The sequence below is a fragment of the Marmota marmota genome, unplaced genomic scaffold, assembly GCF_001458135.2.
Source record: "Marmota marmota marmota unplaced genomic scaffold, marMar, whole genome shotgun sequence".
NCBI classification, from domain to species: Eukaryota; Metazoa; Chordata; class Mammalia; order Rodentia; family Sciuridae; genus Marmota; species Marmota marmota.
This window is the reverse complement of record NW_026000005.1, coordinates 129,836-154,361: the sequence shown is the minus strand read 5'-3', so window position 1 is coordinate 154,361 and position 24,526 is coordinate 129,836. Positions and strand designations below refer to the sequence as shown.

Here is a 24,526-nt window from a genome sequence, read left to right as displayed (position 1 = left end):
CCAAAAAAAAAAAAAAAAAAAGAAAAAGAAAATGCTAAGAGAGTATTCTAGAATCCACTCTTGGAAGTTCTGTAGCATGTCACTCAGAACTCCACTTCCACTAAAGGCTGGGACTTAACAGTTATGTATTTATACAATCCATGCAGGCTCCCTGTCCACTATGTTTGGAGAACCCTAGGACTCAAGGCACATGAGAAGTATGTAAAGATGTATACAGAATGAATGTCTGCAGCTCTGCGAACTAAAATTAGATATGGTCATTTTTAGACATTGAACTTTGTAAAAATAATAGATTCATATGTGTTTCTATAAAAATCTCAGATGGCCTAATTTTATTGGAAAACACTCTGCCATGGGAAAAGGTGGATTATTACCATGTGGCTACATTTTAGTTACATGTTCCAACCACCTCTCATATGAAGCCCATTCATCAAAGACTGTGGCTTCTGGGTCTGCAGCCATTCCTTCCAAATCAGAACTTGCCTACACAATGAACATGATTGATTAACTACCATTGGGCTCTGAAAACTCAGCCAGCAGGACAACCTAGGACAGTGTCCTAGAGGGGCTCATTATAACAGGAGAGATTTTCTCCTTGCTCCCATTTACTTGAGCTGTCTTTAGGTCTCCCTGTCATTTACTCCTTAAAACCCTTATTTCATTTCCCAGGGCAAGGTAGAATAGATGAGTCACAGGTAAGATCCACTGCCTACTCCTAATGTTTAGGAAGTGGTGTTTCTCCCTGACTCAGCGAGGCAGCATTCCTTCTGTAAATTTGTCCCGATCCAGTGCCAGGGACACTAGAACAAAAAAAGTTGCTGCACTGCCCTTGGCATAGCTAAGATCTGAGACAGATTTTGTTACCTATGTTCCGGTTGGGATACCTGATATAAAGGTGCCATGGGCTTTGTACCCACTCAGGACTGGACTGACATTCCAGCTGGGCTTTCTACTCCCTTGTAAACATTGGCTCTTTTAACTTATTTCTCCAATCTCAAGTGCCACATTGATCCAAACAGGGCCCCAAATTCCTACTCACAACACAGTTGTGAGGTTTAATCAGCTCACATATAGAAAGCTCCTTACCTGACACCTGGAACACTGGATACTTTCATTTCTCCCTAGTAAAATGCAAGATGCATTTTACTCTCTACCATAGTGAGCAAACACCTGGCCCCAGCAGAGACTCAGCTCACAGACGTGTCTCATTCAGTTCAACACGGTTTTTAAAATGATGACACGTCCAGTTTTCCATAGTCCCCACCACTCCCACCTGTATTATGCAACATACTTCATTCATTAACTTTACTGGCTTGGCCCTGTAGTCATTTGAGTTTAAGTTTCTTGCCCTATATTATAGAAATAACAATGCTATTAATCCAAGGAGGCTAACATTCTTGCCTCATTAATTCAGAATGTTAATGTCATTTGTGAATATCATTTTCCACAAAGGGATCCCTTGAGCATATGAATAAAATAAGCAAATCAAGTAACGTGGGAGGTCAGAAAAGAAAAAGAAAGAAAAGAGCATTCTCACATTTTCACTTTTATATGCACTACTAATCTGCTTCAAAGGTTTGAAAGAAAATGATGTGTTTCTAAGTTATTACTACTACCGTAATTAGCTTTCAGGATATTAGACACTGATGCCACAAACATCATCTTCACTTATAGCTTGGGTAGACTGTGCCCTTAAGATTCCAATTGCAGATCTGAATCATTCTTGCATTGGATTCTAATGAGCTTGCTGGCTTTCATACTAAGCAGTACCTCTGTGGCTTTATCATCTTTACAGCTATTTGGGTAAGTGCCTCATATTATTTAGATTTTTTTAAGATCTCCAATATCACTAACAAGACAAAAAAAGAGAGACTGATGATATTTTTTGGCATTTGCAAAAACCTCACACAGCTAACCTGTCATTGCTGAATAAAACCCATACACAGAAAAATAGTTTACTCAGCTGGAAAAAGCGATTCACCCCATGTGATAAACATGGTATAATACTGAATTCTCATGAAGGAGACAAAACTAGTTGCTGGGATTTTTTTCTAAATTCACCTGGACCATAGAGAAAATCTAAGCTAAATGGCTGCTCCCTACTGCTTCCATTAAATATAACTTCCCTGGAAGCCACAACTCTATAGGCCTGTTGACTTTGTCACCAGAGGGAGTTGGCACCCTTCAATTGTGTTTCCTGAAAAAAGATGGAATGCTAGAATGCAGATTTTTAAAAGCAAAGGAAAATGTCCCCTTCTGTTTGGCAGATTCTGGGGCTTGAGGAAAATGGAGATGGCTGCTGGTTAGTCCCTGACTCACATTAACTAGGAACAAGGACTGGTAAGCAAGTGTTTGCACCAAGTTTCTCTGCTATATAAGGCAGGGCTAACTAAAGCCAGTTCCAAGTTGGAAGCCCTCAAACTTGAGAAACTCCTTGGGATGGCAGAGAACAGCACTATGCCAGTAGGAAGAGACCTCTTGTTTGGAGCTTAGAAGCTCGCTCATGTTAGCTTGAGCAGAAATGGAAATTTGTTGCCTCAAGTGAGGAACCGATGGCTGGCTGGATCCAGCTGGACCCAGAGGATTTAAAAACGGTGTGGGCATGTGTCCTCTGTTCTCTGCTACTGACTTAGGTTTTGGCTTTCTTCTCAACTATGCTGGCTGACATGTCCCTGCCAGAGAGTGCTAGACACCTTGACACTTGAATAAAGTAATGCCCTCTCGTGTGTGTGTGTGTGTGTGTGTGTGTGTGTGTTGAGTTTACTTTTGTTGCTGTTGTTGCTGGAAGTGGATTTTAAGTGGCTTCTAGTAGACAGAAAAGGTTATGTGTTGTCCCTTTATGCGTCCTCTGGTAACAGAACCTATTTTATGAGCTCTGCACATAATGCAGGCCTGACCAGTAGGAGCACCCAGTGCCTGAGGTAGAATGGGCATGAGATCCACACTTTAAGGTCCTTGTATCGCATCAAAGGAAAATAGAAGAAGAAAGCTTGATTTCCAATAGTACCAGGTAAAACCTCAAGACAAATCTGATTGGCTTAGTGTGGGCCTCATGCCCATCCTACACCAGTCCCTGGGCCCTCTTATTGGTCAAGTCTGTATTATGTGCAAAGCACATGGAATAGGTTCAGTGACTAGAGGAAGCATAAAGTAACAACATACAGGCTCTGCTGTCTACTAGAGTCCACTTAAAACTCACTACAAAAAAAAAAAAAAGTTAATTTTTAACATGCACATTCACAATGCAGAGAATCAGTTCAAGGATCAAAATGTTTAGAACACTCCACCATCTGCTCAGGTAGTCTGAAAATAGAGACCTACATATGACATCAATTTTTATCAGTTAGGAATTACATCCTGCTACTAAGAGATAAAAATAATCTAGAAGGGCTAATTCAGGACTGCTAATAGTACAACAGCTCCAAAGCCATGAGATACCCAGACCCCTTTTATCTTTCCTTAGCCCATGGCTACCATATTTAAGTTTGTCTCATAGTCAAAAGATGGTCACTATGGTTCCAGCCACTAAATTCATATCCAAGCAGCAAGAAGTAGATAGGGATAAGAGCAAGAGAATGCATCCCCCAGCTGACTAAGACGCCTTTAAAGAGTTTTCCCTGAACTTCTTTTATGAACTCTGCTTTAATCTCCCTGGCAATTCCTGAGTTCAAGGGGGGCTAAAATTCCTATTGGGGAAGCAACTAACAAACTCTGCTAGAAAAACCACAATCCTGGCAGAATAAATGACCATGTCTCCAAATAGAGAAACAGCTCTATTGTGTTCTGGCCTGGGAAGAACTCAATGAATAGTAAATATTTCAGATCCTCAGCTGCTGTAATGCCATTATTCAAAGTCTTTGCCTCTACCTGAGCTTTTATTATTCTGCCATTGCTTTTGTTCTCAGACATCAGCCTTATATTGGATAATCTTGAACTGTGTTCACTCTTTTCCAAGGTGACCAATCTTGATCTCTTCAGACCTAAGTCAGAACACATCTGAGACCACAGCAGCACTTGAGTCTGTTAAGGAAAACATTTATTGGACAATCAGATAGTCCCTAGGATGGACAAGCAATGTCTGTCTAGAAATTCACTTTTCATTCATAACTACAATTAGCAGCACTGCCCAATGCAAAATCGCATACCAGTGTTACAATATGCTAATTGGTTAGCAATGTGGGCTCTGAAGTTAGAGACCTGAGTCAGGACCCCATCTCTGTGACCCCAGGCAAATTCTGTAGCTTTTCTGAGCCAGATTTCTTCATCTCCAAAATAGGGCGATGAGGAAATAGCTCCCTCATCTGATTATTTTGAGGATTTAATGAGAAAACAGAGAGAGAGAGAGAGAGAGAGGGAGAGAATGTGTACATGCACAATGCCTGACAGTTAATTTTCAATCTGTAGCAAATTACACAAAAAGGATGCTGTAAGACTAATATCATTAATATGAATGTTTAAAACATTTATCCAAAGAAGTCTTGGCTTGCTTTCATGTTCACTATTATTGTTTATTTGGATTTTTTTGAAGGAATTTTTTTCAAACAGCCAGAAGCTTCATGTAACAATTAATATATTATCTTAAGAATTTAGTGCAAATTAATTTTTACACAAGTTTGAGTTTCAAAAGCCATTGAACTGGGGAGGAACAAAGTGAGGTTTTGGAGTCTGTTTGCTGCCTCCCATCTGGACCACAGAACCAGCTCCATCTGCTCTCACGTAGTAAATAACACTTTAGGTACTCCTTGCCAAACTGCAGTGTGGAGTTTAGCGCTTTTTTTTTTTTTTTAAGCAGGAAAATGTTAAATTGCATAGAAAGATGTGTATCTCAAGTTTTCTAGAAAACTTGAAGGGGCTATTTTGAAATTTCAATTTTCTATTTTTGTACCATAATCCAAGTTTTTCAACAGGTTTTGTTTCTGAATTTCATTCTCTTTTACTATCATAATTCTTTTGGTCACATTGAGGGATTTGGATTGATATGATCAACACATTGCTATGAAATGGGAACCACTGAAATGCTCAGAGAAGAGAATGAAAGCTTGTATTTATGTTTTTGATCCACCACCCCATGGTGGGTTCAGTGAGGAGAGTTGATTGGACAGGAGTAAGAGGAAGGCTGGGAGACCCATGAGGATAATGTAGTCAGACTTAACCAGTTGGAAGGATGATGGTTGTGGAGATGGCAATAGACTGAAGTACAAAGTTATCCTGGAGTTGGGCTGACAGGAGGTAACGGTTGATTGGGTGTGGAGAAGAGGGAAACACCATACAATTTGGGGCTGGGCAGCTGGATGGGTGATAATCAGCTCAGCTCAGCTCCCTGAAAGTTACCTGAGGGCAGAGGGCATCTTGCAGGGAGGTGGCAAGTTTGGCTCTCATCAGGCATTTCACCATGTCTCTGGCCTTCATAGCACACAGAGGAACCCAGGGTTGATGAGCAGCACTGAAGCGTGATGTATGAAATCCAGGATCTGTCAGATTCAACCATAATAATCTTAACCTTTAGGAACCAAAAGGGATTAACAATTCACCAGTTCACTAATCTAAAAGTTAAGATTTGCTGAGCACAATGGCTCACGCCTGTAATTCCAGCAGCTGAGGCAGAAGGATCACAAGTTCAAAGCCAGCCTCAGCAAAAGCAAGGCACTGAGCAAATTAGTGAGACCCTCTCTCTAAATAAAATACAAAATAGGGCTGGGGATGTGGCTCAGTGGTCAAGTGCCCCTGAGTTCAACCCTTGGTACAAAAAAAAAAAAAGATTTGTTTTTATACTTGGTGACTTTCTTCTGAAGTCACATACCTTAAATAGAACCCCCCACCCATGTTTCTCAGAAAAGCACTTTGCACCTGTCACTGACTTCATGAGAATTCAGGGCTGCCACCACTGCAAGGCCTCTTTTTCCTCCTGTTGAGATTTGAGCAGAGGTGATGCTGGCTGGTCACATAATCGGTGATTTTCCATTTCAAAATATCAATTCCCAATTGGATTTTTGACATTTTCACTCAAAGAGGAAATAATCATAGTAGTAAAGTGATCATGTCCTCATAATTAGGATATTGCATCATACAGATATTTGAGATGATTTCCAAGACTAATTTTGTATTCTAGCCAGAAAAATGATATTTCAAAAAATACTCTAATTTCTTTATCCTTTACCATACATTGTATCTCTTAGTTCTAATTATTTCTCTTTGGCAAAGTAGGGGTGAAGAAAGGCAGAAAATACAAAGCCATATTGCAAGCAACTCTGGAAATAGAATTCAGCAAGAGGAAGCCAAAACCATCCTTTATTTGTCCTTTTAAAAGAACTGGAATAGCTAGTTCAGGTAATTTCCTCAAAAAAAAAAATCTTAAAGGTATTAATGGCACAATTGGACATTTTCAGGTTCCAAGACAAATTTGGTTTTAATTTGGTGAGGTTTCTCTATGCCCTTCTTTGAACAACAGAGTATAGGAGCACTCACTTTTTCTAAGAGCAAATCATGCTCTTTGTTTACTGTTTTGTCCCACATCCAGCTCTTGAATTCCAAGATGTGACCATGGCCAACTAATAAGTACATACTGACTCAGATGATAGCAGGTGTGGGACATGATGGCAGAAGGAAAGCAAGGTTAGCATAGGCTCCTAGCAGCTTGGTGAATTGGAAAAAACAGGTCTAAGAAATAATAGTAATAAGAGAAAAGTATTATATTCATTCCTCAAGGGGGTTATTCTAGGTTTGTTTTTTCAACAACATTCTTTGCAGGTCGGAAGGTACTGACTCCACTCTCAGCCACTGGCAGGTGTCCTGGCCTTAACCCTTCTTCCTGCCATTGGGATGTGGGAGGGATAGAAAAGGGACTGCTGTCTCCTGGGGTTGCTGTGCTAGGTGTTAGAGATCAAAAGATAAAAGCTTCTGTTTCTGTTCTCTCTTTGAGCTCATGGATGGTAAGCTTATTGGTTAGCTTTTCACCATACCAACAAAATATCTGAGATTATTAACTTATAAAGAGAGAAGATTTATTTTGGCTCACAGTTTTGGAGATTCCAGTCCAAGATTGGACAGACCCAATGCTTTGGGCCTCTGATGGGGGAGTGCCAGATGGCAATGGTGGGGAGAACATGGCAGAGCAAACTACTCACCTCATGGTCATGAAGCAAAAGACAGAAAGAAAATGGGCCCAGATCCCAAAATCCCCTTTGAGAACACAACTACAGAGACCTAAGAATCTCTCATAAAAGCCCTCCTCCTAAAAAAGTCCACCACCTGCCAACCATGGTGACACATGTCTGTAACGCCAGCAACTCAGGTAGCAAAGGCAAGAGGATCACAAGTTCAAAGCTAGCCTCAGCAACTTAGTATGGCCCTCAGCAACTTCGAGAGACTCTGTCTCAAAATAAAATATAAAAAGGACTAGAAATCCAAAAATTCAGTGGTAAAGTGCCCCTGGTTTAATCCCCTGAAAAAAAAAAGAAAAGGGGGGGGGAGGAGGAGGAAGAGGAAGAGGAGGAGGAGGAGGAGGAGGAAATTCCATTACCTCCCAATAGCACCATGCTGTGAACCAAACCTGTAACACATGGACCTGTGAGGACATTCAAGATCTAAACTACCCCACAAGGCAAGACAAAGTTGTTTTAAACCAATAATGAGGAACATTCACTGCTGGTCATGATGGAGTAACAGATCAAAAAAATTAACAAAGAGAAAGAGAGAGAGATGCAGAAAAAAATATTTGAAACAACAGTTTCTAGACAGTAAGCAAGACAGCACAATACACTGAATTGTGAAGGAAACAAATGAAGAGAGCCTTACAACTGTCTCCACTTACTGCCTAGAGAGAGTTTTCCAGCCTTGGCACAGGGAGGGGTAATCCAAGCACAAAAAAGTAACCTCAATGAGTTGAGGAGTCAGAGCCAGGAGACTGTGGGGGTCCAGGAGGTTAGATTCCAGAGAGAAGTACCAGGAAAGACAGAGCTACACAGTTCTGCTCGAGGCAACTTTGAATCTTTGGCTCAGTGCTATTTACCCCATCTACTGAGGCTGAGGGAAAAAAACCAAAATAAACAAACAAACAAAAATCTTGAAATCACAGAGGCGAGGAAATAGTCTATGTTCCTCCTAGTCACAACATCAAAGAAAAACCTTGAAATACATGAGGCATTAGCATTATGTACAGTTCTCAAAAGGGTATTGCATGGGGAGGAGGGCAAATTAGCCCTAGACTAAAAGTCTCTCTGGCCCCACTTAGCAAAGCTTAAAAGCAAGCCCTGAATGGATCAAATTATTTCCAGTTAACTTAGAAACATTTCATTATAAAACAAAAAATATTTGAAGAAATTGGAAAAAAAATCTATTACCCAACAAAATGAAATTTACATCTAATTTCCAACCAAGAATTACCAGGCAAGCAAAAGGAGCAAGAAAATGCGGCCCATAAGAAGAATCAATCAACACAGACTTGATGATATGGATCGTGGAATTGACTAAAAAGACCATTGAGATGTTAGTATGCTTATATTTTATATGTTCAAGATGATGGAAGAGGAAAGATTGAGTGTAATAAACAGTCATGGAAGATATTTTAAAAGACCCAAATCAAATTTTTGAAAATGAAAACTGCAATTTCTAAGTTGAAAAATATAGTAGATGGGATTTGCAGTAGATTAAGCACTACAGGGGGGCGGCGAAACAGTGACAGCAACAGAAACCATCCAGAATGAGAAACCCCAATGTAAGAAAGACTGAAAAGAAACAGACAGACCATCAATTGAGCTTCAGGATAATACTAAAGGGCTTAATGTATGTATAACTGGAGCCCCATAAGGAAAATGCAAGCATTAGAAATAGTTGAAGAAAGGGCAGTGGACATTTCTCAAAATTTGATGAAAATTATAGACTTAGGGAGCCAAGATTCTCAATGAACCCAAGCAGAAGATAGAAGAAGGAAACTATATTGAGCTACATCAGAAATCAAATTGCTTAAAACCAGTGATACAGAGAAAAATCTTAAGAAGTAAGGAAAAAAACCACATATCACGGTGTGAACCAATACAACCCAGAAGACAATATCTTTAAAGTACTAAAATACACACAAAGATATTTTTTTAAGAGAGAGAGAGAGAGAGAATTTTAATATTTATTTATTTTTTTAGTTTTCGGCGGACACAACATCTTTCTTTGTATGTGGTGCTGAGGATTGAACCCGGGTCCACACGCATGCCAGGCAAGCGCGCTATCACTTGAGCCACATCCCCAGCCCCACACAAAGATATTTTCAGCATGAAAGATATAATTGAAGAAATCGAGAACATGCTTCAGACATACATAAACAGGAGAAGGAGTCCAGGTTCTACCCTGGAAGACCAGTGACTCCACAGAGAAGGTAGAGTATGAGCTGAGTGGTAAAGGATGACTAGTTCTCTAGGGAGAGAACTATTTACACAACGCTTTAGAGTCAGGGAAGCTTAAGTAAAAATCTGGCTCCATCTCCTGCTATATGACCATAGTTGAGACACCATCAACTAGGATGATTCTGCTTCCCAGGGGACATTTGGCAATATATTTGATATTTTAGTGGAGAGTGGGAGAGACTACTATGGGCTTCTGGAGTATCCTACAATGCACAAAGACAGGCTTCACTTCACAGCAAAGAATTATTTGGCCCAAAACATAAATGGTACTAAGTTTGAGAAACTGCAGTAAAATGCAGATTTTTCCACTTATAGAACTGAATGACATGAGCATATTCTTTAATCTTTCGAGGTTTTGGTTTCCCCAGCCATAAAACAACAACAATAACAAGAGGATAATTATAGTATCTACCTGTTTTTGTCAGCCTTTTGTCACTGTGACCAAAATACCTAATAAGAACTACCTAGAGGAGGAAAGTTTATTTTGGCTCATGATTTCGGAGGTTCAGTTCGTGGTCAACCAACTCCATAGCTCTGGGCCTGAGGTGAGGCAGAACATCATGGCAGGAGACATGGCAGAAGGCATGGCAGGGGAAAGCAGTTCCCTTCATGGTGGGGTTAGGAAGCACAGAAAGACAGAGAGAGCTCTACTCACCAGGGCTAAAATATAACCCAAAGTGATGTACCCAGTGAACTACCTCCTCCAGCCACATCCTTTCCTCCTACAGTTACCATTCTGTTAATCCATATCGATGGATCAACCCATTGCATTAGGTTATACCTCTCATAATCTAATCGTTTCACCTTTGAAAATTTTTGCAATGTTTCACCCATGAGCTTTTAGGGGACACCTCATATCAAAACCATAACACTCCCTCAGAAGGTTCTTGAGAAAGTTCAATGACAATGTATATAAAGCACTTACTACAGTATAACTCAAAACATAAGAGAATTAAATAGATTCATCTTAGGTTTCTTTCAGAGATAGAATGAAATCAAAACCTTCTGGAACAACATGAGTGTGATGCTTGGGTGAGACCAGGCATGCTGTGTGCACATTAAGATCTGGAGTGTATGGAGAGGAGAGGGCCATGTGCCAACTTTGTGTATCCTCCTTATCTTATCTATCCTTATGTGCTCTCTCCAAGGCCTTACTCTAAATAGTAGCTATGTTTTCTTCCTCTTGTAGGCATGATGGATATAAGAATTCTGCTCTATATCTTAGACAAAGCTTGCATGTGTTGATTTAGTAATATCTAGTAAAATGAAAATGCATACTCTTTTTGTTCAGCTATACCAGTTCTAGAATTTGACCTTCTGATAAGCTCCATACATATAAAAAGTCTATGTACAAGGATAGCCATAATAGCATTATTTGGAATGGGCACATATAAGACACCCTTAGTGTTCATTAAAAATAGCAACCAGTTAAACAAATTAGGACAGTAATGTAATACTAGGTAGCCATAAAAATGAGGAAATCTCATTTGTTATGTCCATAGGGATAGAATGTTTCTTGAAGGATACACAAAAAACTGATAGCACTTGTTGCTTCTTGGGAAGAAAACCCAATACTTGGGGCAGGAGTAGAAGGGAAATTTTACATTGCACCTTTTTGTGTGCTTTGAGCTATGTGAATATGTTCTTATTCAAAACAGCGATAAAAGATGGAGTGGGGCAAGTATCCAAGGTCCTCTCTGTAATGGGCCACAAGCCCCCATGATATCATAAGGTTGCCCCAAGGGAGAAGCTGAGCATACTGAGTAGGATTTGAGGCCCACCCCTCATTCACTTAACACTTGGAGCCACTTAGGAGTCACCACTCCTGCACTGCTAGAGAAGTCAGATTTCAAGGGACAGCATCCCAGGGATTAGAACCACTAAGTAGAAAATATAGGGAGGTAGAGTTCAGCTCAGCATAAAGAACAATATTCTAAAATCAGGACAAAAAAAGCATACCATCCTTGGGAGGTAGTGTACTCACTACCTCCACATGGTCAAATAGTAGCCAAAAGATCACACAGCAGGGATGCCACAGAAGACGTCAGGTACCCTGTGGCCTATGTAGCCACATACTAGCCTTTAGAGTTCCTCTGGTACTTATGGACAGTGATCCAATGGGTGATGTTTCCCCCTTTCTCTCTCAGCAAGTGAGAAGCAAGTCAAACTAGACAGACATCAGTAGCATCCTCACAGAACCCATTAGGTGTCACTCACTGATGGCAAGCTTTCAGGAATGCCCAGTTTTCTTGCTGATGGTGCTTTTCAGGTAATCGCTGTAAGTCCTGGAATTTAGGTTTGTGGATAATCATTTGCTTTACTGATATCCTAATAGTTCCGTATTCCCTTAGCTAACTGCATTTATGCAACAAATTTATAGTATAAGAGTAATTCCTCAAGATAGGAATCTTTCTCCCTTTGCTTATAACCAGCACCTGGCCAGAGGAAAATGGTCTTCTGGTGTGACAAATCTGTTTCAGGAGAATAGGAAACAAAGAGAAAGAAGGAATTCTGAGAAAGATGTAACCTGCCCACCCCGCTCCAATATTTTATTCAACACAAAGGAAGCAAGAGGGAGAACAAAGAACAGGATAAAGGAAAGAAAGCTGTTTGGGGCTAAGCCAAATAAACTTAAATGGTTTAAGGAATAAATTGGTGGAGTAATTCGAATCATGGGCAGGTGCTATGAATGTAATTTAGTAAATGCTCGGGAACCTGCCAAGGAAGAGAAAAATGTGTTGCTTTTGAGATCATTTCCCAGCAGCTTCATAAAAGAAAACTGATTACAGGAATTTAATAAGTAAAACAGAGCCAGAAATATTGTAATCAAATGAGTTTTTAATTACATTTCAAGCAGAAAAAAATTCCAATTTGTGCTCCTGGGATTAAAAAAAAATAAGTTCTAGAGAAATGCTTTTGTAGCAGGAAAATAACATAAACACTAATTTCCATAGGAATTATAGTAGTCAGTTTAATTAAAAGGCTTGATCAGAGTAAAGAGGAGCTGGTGCCAAACCACACTAAATAAACCATGGTGATCATTGCTACCTCGCACTCTCATCTAAATAAAAACACTGTGTGTTGAGTGGGAAGCAGGCATCTGCATTTTTCTCGTGGAAATGAAAGGAATTTGATTACTGCATGAATTACTATGTTGCCTTGTTTTATCATCATGTGAATATACCATCCACAAGATGGTATATCTGATTTAAAATTAGATGGTTTTTCTTAGTGTGATGCACACACACAGAATTCTCTGCATTGATGTGCAGAGAGTTGCCACCTTAACCAGGATGGAACACCCACTCTTCATTAGGGTAACTGATTATTTCTGGAAATCCACTCTCTTATGTCCAGCTAAATTTTACTTGTGTCCCTGTAACTCCTTGGAGCAGAGGGCTATTTGAGGGGATGAATCAAGTTCATGAACACATGGTGTACAATTGTGCATGGAGGGACTACACTCACTACCCTCAACATGAAAAGCTGTTTCCTTCTGGAGGCTGTTGCTATTGACTACTCCCTAACCAGAGAAAGCTTATCAGGAGATATGCCGAAATCACAGTGGTGTGATTCTGTGCTCATGTTTTGTCTCCTGTGGAATGAATGGGATTCACCTGCAAGGTGTCTCATGGGAATAATGGGTATAACCTATGGTCACAGGACAAAAAAAGTTGACTGGTCCAAGGCAGAGTGTGAGAGCATCACCTTTCCAATGGATAATACTCCCACAGCCCCATGCTCCTTCTTTTATTAATTGCTTTATAGGAAAAAGAATTCTAACTATATTTTGAGAGAGAAACTTTAATTCATCAGGATTCCAGAGAACTTGGACAAAACTGACTGGCTGACAGACTGGTCTGTATGAAAGCAGTGAGGTAGGACTGGGGAGAAAACTAGATTACTTGTTCCATAGAGAGAAAGACAGGGAGGAGCATGTGAGTGATGGTAGGTGGGTAAGTCACTTCCCCTCTGACAATCTCTACTATGGAGCAGAGTTAGTAGGCATCCAAAATGTTGAGGGTGATTTGATTTCCTATGAAATGGAACTTCACATTGGGAATGATGCAGAGTGGAGTCAAGAATGTGAAATGGACTCAAAAAAGGAAATCAAAGAGCCCATGGAAGTAGGACTTGGAAATCATGAGGATTCTAAAAGGTTGCCAGAACATGACATAGATTTGAAGTGAAGTTTTACCTAATTCTCAAGGGACAAGGAGACCCCAAGTGACATAAAGAGTCCATTCAAAGAACAGTGTCAGAATTCATGAGTGTTCTATACCTAACCAAGAAGGTAGTTGATAGAATTGATGGATAATAGGAAGGAAGGAAGGAATGAACGAATGGGATGTGGAAGTAGAAAAAAAGAAAAGGAGTTCCTGGTGTCTGGCCTTGCCCCAATTTGATGACAATGACAATCATATTTAGAGCGTCCTCAGAAGTTTATGCCTTCAGTATTTCCCCACCATCACAGACTCTGAAAACTGGTGAATAACAAAACTATTAACCAGTTTGAATTGGGTATTGACAAAGGATGAGGCCATAACTTCAAGATGTGTACCTGATTCTTTCTCTTTTCTCTTTACTTTTTAAGAGCTATCTTTCTATGCTTCATCTTCAACAGTTTTCGCTATATAATCAATGATGTAACAGGCTACTGCAATAGCCTTGACTTTTAGTGGAGAAAAACAATGATATTCTCCATAGTTTTCAAAATACATGGGAAGATTACAAAAGGAAACCTTAACTACTTATACAGATTCTTATCTTTGTCCTAGAGTGTAAGGATTAAATTTCATTTGTGATCCTAGCATATGGGGGACATATTTTATCATTTGTAAAGAGCAGAGTCATTGTGAGGAATATCTAAAATGAATTGCATCCAGCGCTGGCAATGTATCTCACACATAGTAGATGTTCATAACTGGAAGATCCACCATATCCATGTGGGTATGCCAGGTTTATGTACTTCTTTGAGACCGTGGAGATGGAAAAATAGCCCAAAGAAGTACAAGTGCTTAAATATCCATAGATTCTCTTATATTCTGACCATTTGTGAACTGCTATTATAAAAACACCACCTTGTGACTATATTTTTTGATGTTTAAATAATTTGTCCAGTTAGGAAATACAAGAGGGATCCCAATCGAAACAAAACCCAAGTGTTGGTACTGATTATCTCTTGAGTTATAGGATTACAAATTATTACTCTTGCCTATTTCTTTTAAACCTATGTTTTGGCATTTTCTAATATTAACACATTACTTGAAAAATGCATAAATAACTACAAAGGAGAAGAAAAACACTAATTTTAAAACAACAACAAAACATTCATGCTTTAAAAAGATCAAGGCCATAATTTTAAAAGATTAAATGTCATCCAAATCTTGTTTTCTTTTTTATTAGACTGTCCAAAAAGTATAAAGTGTCCCAAACCCTTTGTTGTATGTTTTACGTGGGTGGTTTTACTTATATTTATTATTCATACTTATTCACATGTAGATGCTTCTGCTAATCATATTTTGCTGTTTGAATATGCTTGAAACCTTTATTAGTAAAAAGTAAGAAGTTTGAAGTATAGTCATACATTTAAAAGTAGGAAAAGAAACTTTAGAGACTTTTTAAATTCATCTTTTGCTTAAAAAAAAATCAGGCAGAGAACAATAGAATTTTCCTGCTGGGCAGAGTGAACTCTTTTCTCCTCTGACCTGTAAGATATTTGCCTATTGTTTCCTGACTTTGTTCTAGCCCTACTTAAGAGGCATCCTCAGGCCCACCCCCACAGGACCCCAGGACCTGCAGAATGACGCATGCGTATTAAAGTCAAAGCAGCAGGCTTCTGCTAAGTCCTCATTCCCCGAAGGGTTTGAGAGTACAGAAGGTTAAACGATCCCAGAGTTCCTCTCTTTTGTTAAAAATAAGTAAATAAATAAATACACAAAGTTAAATCCTACTGCAGTTAAAAGGGTGTGGAGCCAGTGAGGACTCCGCAGCCTGAGCTTCATCAGCCCTCTGCTTCCGGTCATATGCACCCCACATTTCCCCTCCCCTCATCTAACAGCCCTCTGCTTCTCTTCTCCACGATCTTTTCCCTTTCTGTCATATCTGTTTCTATATAAGTTCCCACTCTGATCTTTGTATTTAGCTCCCAGATCTTTTAGCTTTAAAAATGAGCCCCTCCTCTAGCCTCAGGATTCTGTGTGGACTATTTTACTCAGAAAAGTCCCCTACCCTCCCCGGGGGAGGACATTTGTGGCAATACAATTATAGGTTTCTTTTTGTAAAAATTTAAGTTCACAGTCTATTGAGATGTGGAACCCTCTCTGGCAAAGATCCACATATGAGTAGCTGGATATTTTGCTTCCTGTCTTGCTTGATGTTGTTATTAAATAGAATGGGAGTCTGTGAGACTGGCTCCCTCTGCAGTTGTGCACAGCCGTCCTGTCTTATTTTCTCATTCTCTGCATAGGCTCGATTAATACAACATAATGGTATTAAATGCATTATTCCTTGTAACTAGTTTATGTTTACCAAAATAATTATTTTTATTTCTTACAGCCAGTTTCCATTCTCTTATAAATGAAAGGTAGAAAATCCTATGAGTGACTTCAGTTCCTTTCTCCCTACTTGTTTTCTGTTTCATTTTAGGCTTTGGTGAAGGTCAATGTGAAACTGAAGCCCATGCTAGATTCAGTGGCTGCAAACCGAAGTAAGTGGGAAGAAATGCATCAGAAAAGACTGCTGGTCTCAGCCGCCTCACCTACCCCTGCCAGCCCCATGGTGGCTGAGGAGGACAGAAACTAAAGCTCTATCCTCCCAGAGCTGCTGCAAAATGACTGCAGCCTGAAGAATCAGCTTCAGTCCAGCCACATCATCCTTTTATTCCTTTAGCTCAGACAGACCTAAAGACTCGGGATGTGCTGGGAAGCATGCCTGGACTTTTTCACCTTGAAGTGTGATCAGTAGCAGAGTGACAGGAGGACAAAGGAGGAGGTGGGGCAGAGAGCCTGGACCCTTACCTTCCCCTGATGAACAACATGGGCTGAAATAAAGGCTGTGGGCCGAAGACTGGTTTGGATCCAGGGACCTGGGACAGTCAGCACAGAAAGGTGAAAGTGTCAGCGCTGCTTAGTTTGAACAGTGAAAGTGTCAGCACTGCTTAGTTTTGTATGTGCTCTTCTGTTGGTTACAAGCCAAATGCTCTGTCTTTGCAGCCTCTCTCCAAGCAAGCTATTGTGTCAGACTGACCCAAGTATCCAGATTTGTATTCTATAGAGGTATCTTATTTTTAAACACATAGGTTCTTAATGATGGACTAGAGCCTTTAGAACAGATAACCTAACAGATAACCTATAAATACCAACCAAACCCAGTTTTCCCCCTAAAGGGTCCATAGTAGGAACATAGCAAATATGTTTGTTGATTGGAGTTTATACAAAATCTGTAACTCTACGTTGAGATCATGGTTCATTTTTAGAGTTTTAAAATCAGACTTCATTGTAAACAAGTCTTCTTTCCTCACAGGAAGAAGGGATTAACCAACTTTAATTAAAGCAAAGATGAGAGGAAGTCTATAGCCAAATTTACTACAAGTGACATATGAACATCTAGAAACTATTTCCAATAGTGAGAGACATTTTTTACAGGACACAGTAGAGCCACAAAGAGTATTGACTGGCTTGAGTTCTCCCAGTGATGAGTTTTGATATAAAATTTAAGGTTACTATAAGTAATCAATCAAGAAATAACGCTTGAATGTTTAAGAAAACACATAATTTGTAGGAAACTAGGTTTAAAATGGATAAGAATAAACTGTCAATAGATACAATGACTAAAAAGCTGATTTGCTGCTCATTGTACCTGAGATTGAGGACATGGTATGTCTTATTCAAAAAGCATGAAGCTAGAAGAATGGCTTCTAACCACAGCTTTGGCACTATTGACTAGACAACTCTGGATAAGTGGCTAAACTTTTCTGACCTTGTTTCCTCATTTGTCAAATGAGATCACACTGGGAAATGATTTTTAGACATATCTTAACCTTACAACTTTGTTCAAATGAATCTTTCAAGGACTACTAAGATATTAGACATCAAAAGATAAAGTCCTCTGTCTGAAGCAGGGTTTGGGGATTCAGAGACCTACAAATCTTCACTCTTTGATCACATACACAGAAGTCCACAAAGGGACCCTAACGACTTGGGAACATCCCTGGACTAGATAAAACCTGAGATTCATTCCAGCTCTGAAAAAAATCTAAAATTCACCACACATTTTTGTTCTTACTTTTACTGATCAATATCAGTTATTAATGTTACTACTCAATTCTTAAAGAAATAGGGGCCATGTTCCACAAGGGACATTGTTTTTCTGGCACAAAGGAGTCTTCTGGGAAATGTTCGAAGGAATGAGTAAAATGAGGGGACAAAAACAGAAGTGAGAAGGAGCAGGTAATCATAAATAGGAAATGAGATTTGTTATGGCAAGAAACAAAGTAAAAGAAAATTATGAGCCTAGCAAGGAGGAGGGAAAAAGGAAGAAGAAGGAAAATAAGAAGAGCCATAAAGGAAAGATAGGAATGAAGCAGGTAGTTTTAAGGGTACTGCCAAAGGAAAGGTGAAAGTCAATCCAAACAAAGAAAAATGGCACCTCCAACCAAAAAAATGAGGATGTAGAATCCTGTCATCAATTGCTTAGGAAAGAGAGACAATTGAGCAGGGTGGGGTTTGACAAAGGAGAGAAGGAAGGAGTGGGAGCACTAAAAAATAATGTTCCTAGCTACGCTTTACAGCTGTCTCTGCAGGGAAGACTGGAGAAACTAGAGGAGAAAATGAGTGCAGGAAAAATTGCCTCTGCAGAGCAGGTAAGAGGAGGTTGTTCAGATTTATGGATTTTATTAAGCCAGTTTTCTGAATCACTCTGCTATAAAGGAAAATAGCTTCTGCAGGGCTGTCTCTCTTCCTTCAGGTGATGAACAAAGGATGGGTGGAGTTACGAATAGACCCTGGTCTGTGAGATCATCATGTGTCTGCAGCTCACGAGCACTGCAGGTGTTTCTGGGTATTGTGCCACATCATGTTAATATCACAAATGGGAATTGAAAATCAGTCCATGTGAGGCAGAGATGAGTCCACATCTGTTATCCTCCCCAACAATAAATAAATAAATAAATGGCCCAGACAAAGGGATGCCAGACCATCTAAAGCAAAATTTTAAAGCACTAACCCAGGGTCTGTCAGAGAATGCAGGCAGCTACAAGCACTGTAGTTACCCTGAACACTGATGCTGCATATCGCTAAAGGGAACATAATTTATAGCACAAACCTTACGGTTTCCACTAAGGTTGAGTTTTCCTCTCATTTTCTTGCCTTTTTATTGGCTTCACTGCACGGTTGCCAATAGCAACATCCACTGGTAGCAAGGGGAGTTCAACACCATTGCAATCTGCCATACAGTGGAGCCCTGACAATGTCAACCATCAATCAAGTAGCTGTTTGTAATTGCCTCCATCTATTTCTCCTGTCTCGGGGTATCTTTCCCATTGTGGGTCAAGATTCAGAAACTGCTGACTAATGCCACGGATCTGATCCTCCACGGCCAGGAAACAGTGGAAAGGATGGTAGCAACCTTCCTGGTGTCAACAACCCTGGGGGTTAAAGGTTGAACTTCTGGGAGTTTTAGATATTTTAAATCCTTTTGTAAAATAATTTCTGATTTCCCAAAAATGTGAGGTGTGTGTGGCTACTCATATATTCTGCCTTTCCAAAATAGAGGAAGAAAAATTGTCCTAGTCCTATTGGAGGAAGGCATTTGAAATGTGAGCCTTCTTGTAAAACCTCCGACTGACCAGATTATGTTTGCTTCCTCAGGTCTTTTAGCACTGATGGCTGAAAATGACTTCATCCTGCTTTTTTCTATGAGATATATTTTTTTCAGATGTTATTTATTAATACTAGTCAATATGTAGATAATACATGCACAAACTAAAAGGTAGCCTACCTTGGCAGGTAGGGGCAATTTGGCATTCTGTGAAAGGTATCATCTAGTGCACAGTAGACCAGAACTCTATTCTAGCTGGACACTGACTGGACCTGTAATCTTGGGACTCATCAGTTTCAGGTTTTCCATCTGTTAAATAAAAGCACTGACTGCTATTCAGTTTCCACACCAAAGGACCAAGCTGTGTTTTGCTTTTTAAAATTCTTCCAGAAAATTATCTTGTTTATCCTTCTCAAATAAAATAGGCAAAACCCAAAGAGGTCATCTTCTTACTAAAAATAAAATAAAGTTACATATGTGGAGTAGATATAAAACAATCTTATTACAGATGGTCTCAGCCTGCCTTTATTGATCGTGAAATATATGGTCATCGATACATTTTTAAAAAAACATATATACTTTTATTTCATAAAGAACAATTGTGGATTTTCTCATATCATAGGTATCTTACAAACAGTGGTCATTCATTTAGAAATAAATTTATAAAATGAGTCAAGGAAAGTTAAAATTGCACATGCGTTTTCTGCTTCTAAAATTTGATATGCCTATACACTTCCGGGTATTTTATATTTGCAAATATGTTGGGTTAAAAATTAATTAAATTAATTAAAATTAATTTTAAATTTTTTATATTAGTGTAATGCCAATATTGTATTACATTAATGCTACTGGAATTCAGTTGTTTTCTGTGTATCAAAATGTTATCATATTTTATCCACTTGCAATAGGTCATTAAACAGAGTTGCTCAATTTACTTAAGGTACAATTATTTGAAAATTCATTTCTCCTGCTGACTCTTATGAACTGCAGAAAGACAAAAAAAAAAAAAAACAGTATCATCCCTGGTAATGGTATAAAACAATTTACATCACATGGGACAGTAATCTATTTAAGGAAGATTTAAATAGAAAGAAAAAATGCTTTGACTGGGGAAAAAAGGCAAAAAGGATACATTAAAGCAACCAACCAAAACCTAATTTGGGGATCTAAAACTCTGGGCAATTCTACCATAGTGAAGTTACATTATCTGCATTAGAATAACATTATGAAATTGTTATTCTGGCATTTGCTGCAAAGAACTCCCTAAACTCAAATGTACAAGGATTTTAAAGGTTCAATCTAGCTACAAGAAGGCCAAAATTTTATAAACTTGCTAAGTGAATAATAATAGAATAAAACACATAAATGACAGAAATAAAACAAGGCAGAACTGGAGAATTTCATGATGAACATTTAGACTTAGCAATGCCCAAAGTTGTGCTTGTGTTATCTGTGCCAATATCTTTCCCACAGTTATTTGGGGTTTTACATCTTTTTAAGTTTAATTTTGAATGTACCTGCATGTTTGCTACATCTCTCAGCAATGCTAAAGATAAGTTACTTATTTGTGTAGCATAACTACACCAATGTCATTGAATGTATATGCTGGTACAGAAGTGTTTGTTTTATTAAGTAAATGAAGTATTTGCTGTGAAAAATGTGTTCTTTGAGGTCATCATTTATCTCTGTGTTCATTTTTTCTATATGTCTGTATGTTAGAATATTAATTTTTCTTTTGCTTTAGTTTAGATTCAGGTTAAATTATATTTAGATGAATTTAAAAAAAAAAAACAGCACAGTATGAATACAGGCTAGGTTTTTGTTGAGTCTCATTTCCTTGGGGGGATATTGCTTTTGCCATTTTATTTTGTAAAATAATCTAAAAAGGATCCCCTTTTGACTTGCTTCCTAATTGTTACTGTTTTACACAAAGAAGGAAAGTATGTCTTCAGCTGAGGGATCTACAGGCATTCCTTTGTGTAGACTTCCCAAGCTGGTGTTCCATTGTTAGAATACTATATTATAGAATGCTTGTCCATTTCACAAGCGACTAATCTACGATTTTGAAAGTCTGCTTTAAGAGACCTAAATATCTTTGTTTTTAATAAAATGTTTAATGTTTGACTAAAGCTGTGGAATAATCTTTATTTCTTTTGAGAAGGGCTGAGAGAAGGAAGCAATGCCTTTAAATTTTGACTGTTAACTTAGCCCATTAACCTTGTCTTGATCTGTGATGTTTGCCTGCGTGAGAGGGATACATTTCAAAAATGACAAAAGATTCTCCAAATGATTAAAGTTTTTCTGGAGGTAGGAGAATCTGCAGCCAAATGCTGGGTTCCTGTGTCCGTTACACATTGCTCAAATTTGCATGGGCAATTACACAGGGGGATGGCGTCAATGCAGGGCCGCCAGCCACACTGACGCTATACAATTACACCATGGCTTCGGTGCTTAAACTTTAAAATTCTTACACCATTGTGCCTGTTCTATTAGAACAAACTGCAGCAAATGATCCAAAGCCAATTCAAACGACTGGAGAGGAGGTGCCCAGGGAAGGAGAGGGAAAAGGTGCAGAGGGGCCCACTACTGGCCAGTGTAAGCAATCACCAGGAAACCTCTGGCTTTTCTTGTGCTTTGCAGTCTGTGATTTTAAAATGGGGCCAACAATAAGTATCCCTCAATTCACAAAAGAGCTGTGAGGGTTAATGAGGGAAGTTAGGCAAAGCAGGCCTGGTACTGAAAGTACTGTATAAACACAGGGGCTTAGAGTAGCTCTTTGTTTGGATGACTGGTTATTTTAAAATGCCAGTATCCACAGTTTTGCCTTCTCTGCTAATCCCTTTTATAAATCACAATGCTATTGTGTTCTCCCTCATAATTTAGAGAATAATGCCTATAAACTCCCAAATACAAGCTACTTGATCAAAAGTGAAGTAATTCAAGAAGGAAATCTAATTAAAATATCAATAAGGTGGAATTAGCAGTGGAAGGGAAGCTCCTAATAGGGTGAAATGTCTCAACATCTACGCATAAATATTCCCAAATGTTGATTCAGCATACAGTGTTTTCAAAAGTCTTAAAATACCGAACAGATGCGCCTTCAAAATTCAGCCAACTACATTATCAATTTGGCACTAATTTATTCTTTTCTTCCCTGTTCACAGTGAGAGATGGGTTTGGAGGAATATGAATGCAAGGTAACTGAGTTCCCAAACTAGCCATCCTGAAAAAATGGTTGGGAATCAAAAGGGAAAAGAAATAACAAATGGAAAATGATTTTGCAGAAGGACTTCCTTTATCAAGGAAGATGTTTGCCCACAGCTGCGGTTGAAATACTCATGAATTACTAATGTTTAACAACAGGAAGCAGTCCCATTTGTAGAAAAAATTTTAAAAAATACCTCCTAACTAGCTTTAAAAGAAAATGTCAGATACATTATACAAACAAATAGACTATGGGATTTGATCACCTCCTATTTTGGCAGACAGAACATCAACATGCTAAGAATTAAACATTGTGCTTTTAGCTCCTATGTTTTACTTAAATTGAACCCTTCTACATGGTAAACACGCCTCCTTTTATGCAGCAAAATCTACCCTGAGACTCACACAATTTTCTCAATCCCTAATCCCTTTCTACAAGTCTGTAATTCACTTTATTACAATCACTTTCCTGTTGTTTGAAATAGAGTGATGCACTTGCTTTTCAATATATGCTTCAGCTTTTCAAGATTCTATTGCAAACCAAAATATCAAAATATTTTATATTTCAAAATATTCCACATAGTTTATTGCTTTCTAGAATTATTTCGATTGTTAATTAAAGGGCCTTCTTTCACCTATCCCCTCCCCCCCCAAAAAAAAAACCCCAATCTATTCCCCAACTGCCTATCAGTGACTAAATAAAAATCATTCTATCACAGCAGCACTGATGGTCATGCCAATTTCACAGTGTGATTGGTGCACTCATTTCATTTTGAAAATGACCCTGCCCTCCATCTGTCTAAACTGTCTGTCCTTTTTTTTCAAGCCAGGCCTCTGGAGCAGCATCAGATGAAATAAGGATGGAGATAAAGAATAACCTCTTTTCTGCCCAGTTCAGCTGCCGTGCTCACAGATAGGTACCACTGGAAAGAAGAAGGAGAGCTCCAAATAACTCCTTAGAGATCAAGAAATTTGATGGAAAATAAATCATCCTTCTAGTTTTCATACAATACTTAAGAAGTCATTTAAAAGTGAATGTTTTCATGATATAAAGACATTTCTGCAAATCAGAAATACTAAATATATAAAAGGATATTCTTGTTTTTGCATTTGTGATCTTACCTTAATAGCAAGTTACCCAAGGTTATTTTCCATATGTAAGGATTTTAAAATACTAAGCTTAAATTTCCAAGGGACAAGGGTCAGGCAGCCAGCTAACTATGAAGGAGAAGCCATTCACACCCTCTTTATTAGGAGCATCACTAGTCAGCACACTCCACCAAATGTATCTCACCAGTTTAAGACCTGAAAGATGCATGAGGAGCTATGGTTGAAAGATGTCTCAGAATAGAATTATAGGAGTATTACTCAGCTGCTTTTTGTGGGGAACCTGGGTAAGACAAAGCCCCATTCAACTCTCTGAAATGGGAGAGAGATTGTCCCTTTCTTGATATTGATGCATTAGGAGGCTCAAAATCTGGTTCCACCCAGGAAAATACAACTCTGCCAATTCTCAGCATGGGAAAAAGTGCATAATAAGTACATAAAGTCAGTCATTTTATGAAATGATCAACTGGACACCTAATGAAGTTGCTTCCTTGTAATACTAGATGACTAGTTACTATATGATTCACTACATGGTAAACACGCCTTGTGATACTAGATGACTAGTTACTACATGATTCTCACTAGTTACTTTTTAACATCTGCTAGTAGCTGAAATTGAAGATGAAGGTTCAAAGTGTACTGTCCAGCATGATCGTTTTAATGGAGAGAAAAAATCCCCACTAATGTCCCTCATACACACTTCACACCAAAGACTGGGCCCTTACAAACTTTATAGGAGATTATGGATTAGGTTATTCACCACTCACAATTTCCTATGGAACTTACCTGCTGAACATCATGGCTTAGCTTCTACCTACCTGGGCATGGTCTTGAGAAAATAAGTAAAATCTTTAAATGTTTATAGCCCACAACTTTTCCTTCATTATATACAGATTGCAGGGTAATTATAGGATTAGAAGTAATCTGTGAAAATGAGGTATAATAGAGTGCCATACAATATTATGGTGTTGCTTCTGAAATGTAAATACAAAAAAGATTTATGG

At 38.7% G+C, this 24,526-nt stretch overlaps 1 protein-coding gene across 1 annotated transcript in view; it reads left to right on the top strand.

The window, feature by feature from the left end:
• Positions 1–20,989, top strand: part of Pde11a (phosphodiesterase 11A) — a 381,408-nt gene extending 360,419 nt beyond the window's left edge. The window contains exon 20 of the mRNA XM_048808008.1: positions 16,041–20,989. Coding sequence (XP_048663965.1) covers positions 16,041–16,196 — 156 coding nt within the window. The 3' untranslated portion in view covers positions 16,197–20,989. The remainder of the gene's footprint in view (positions 1–16,040) is intronic.
• The last annotated feature ends 3,537 nt before the right edge of the window (positions 20,990–24,526 follow it).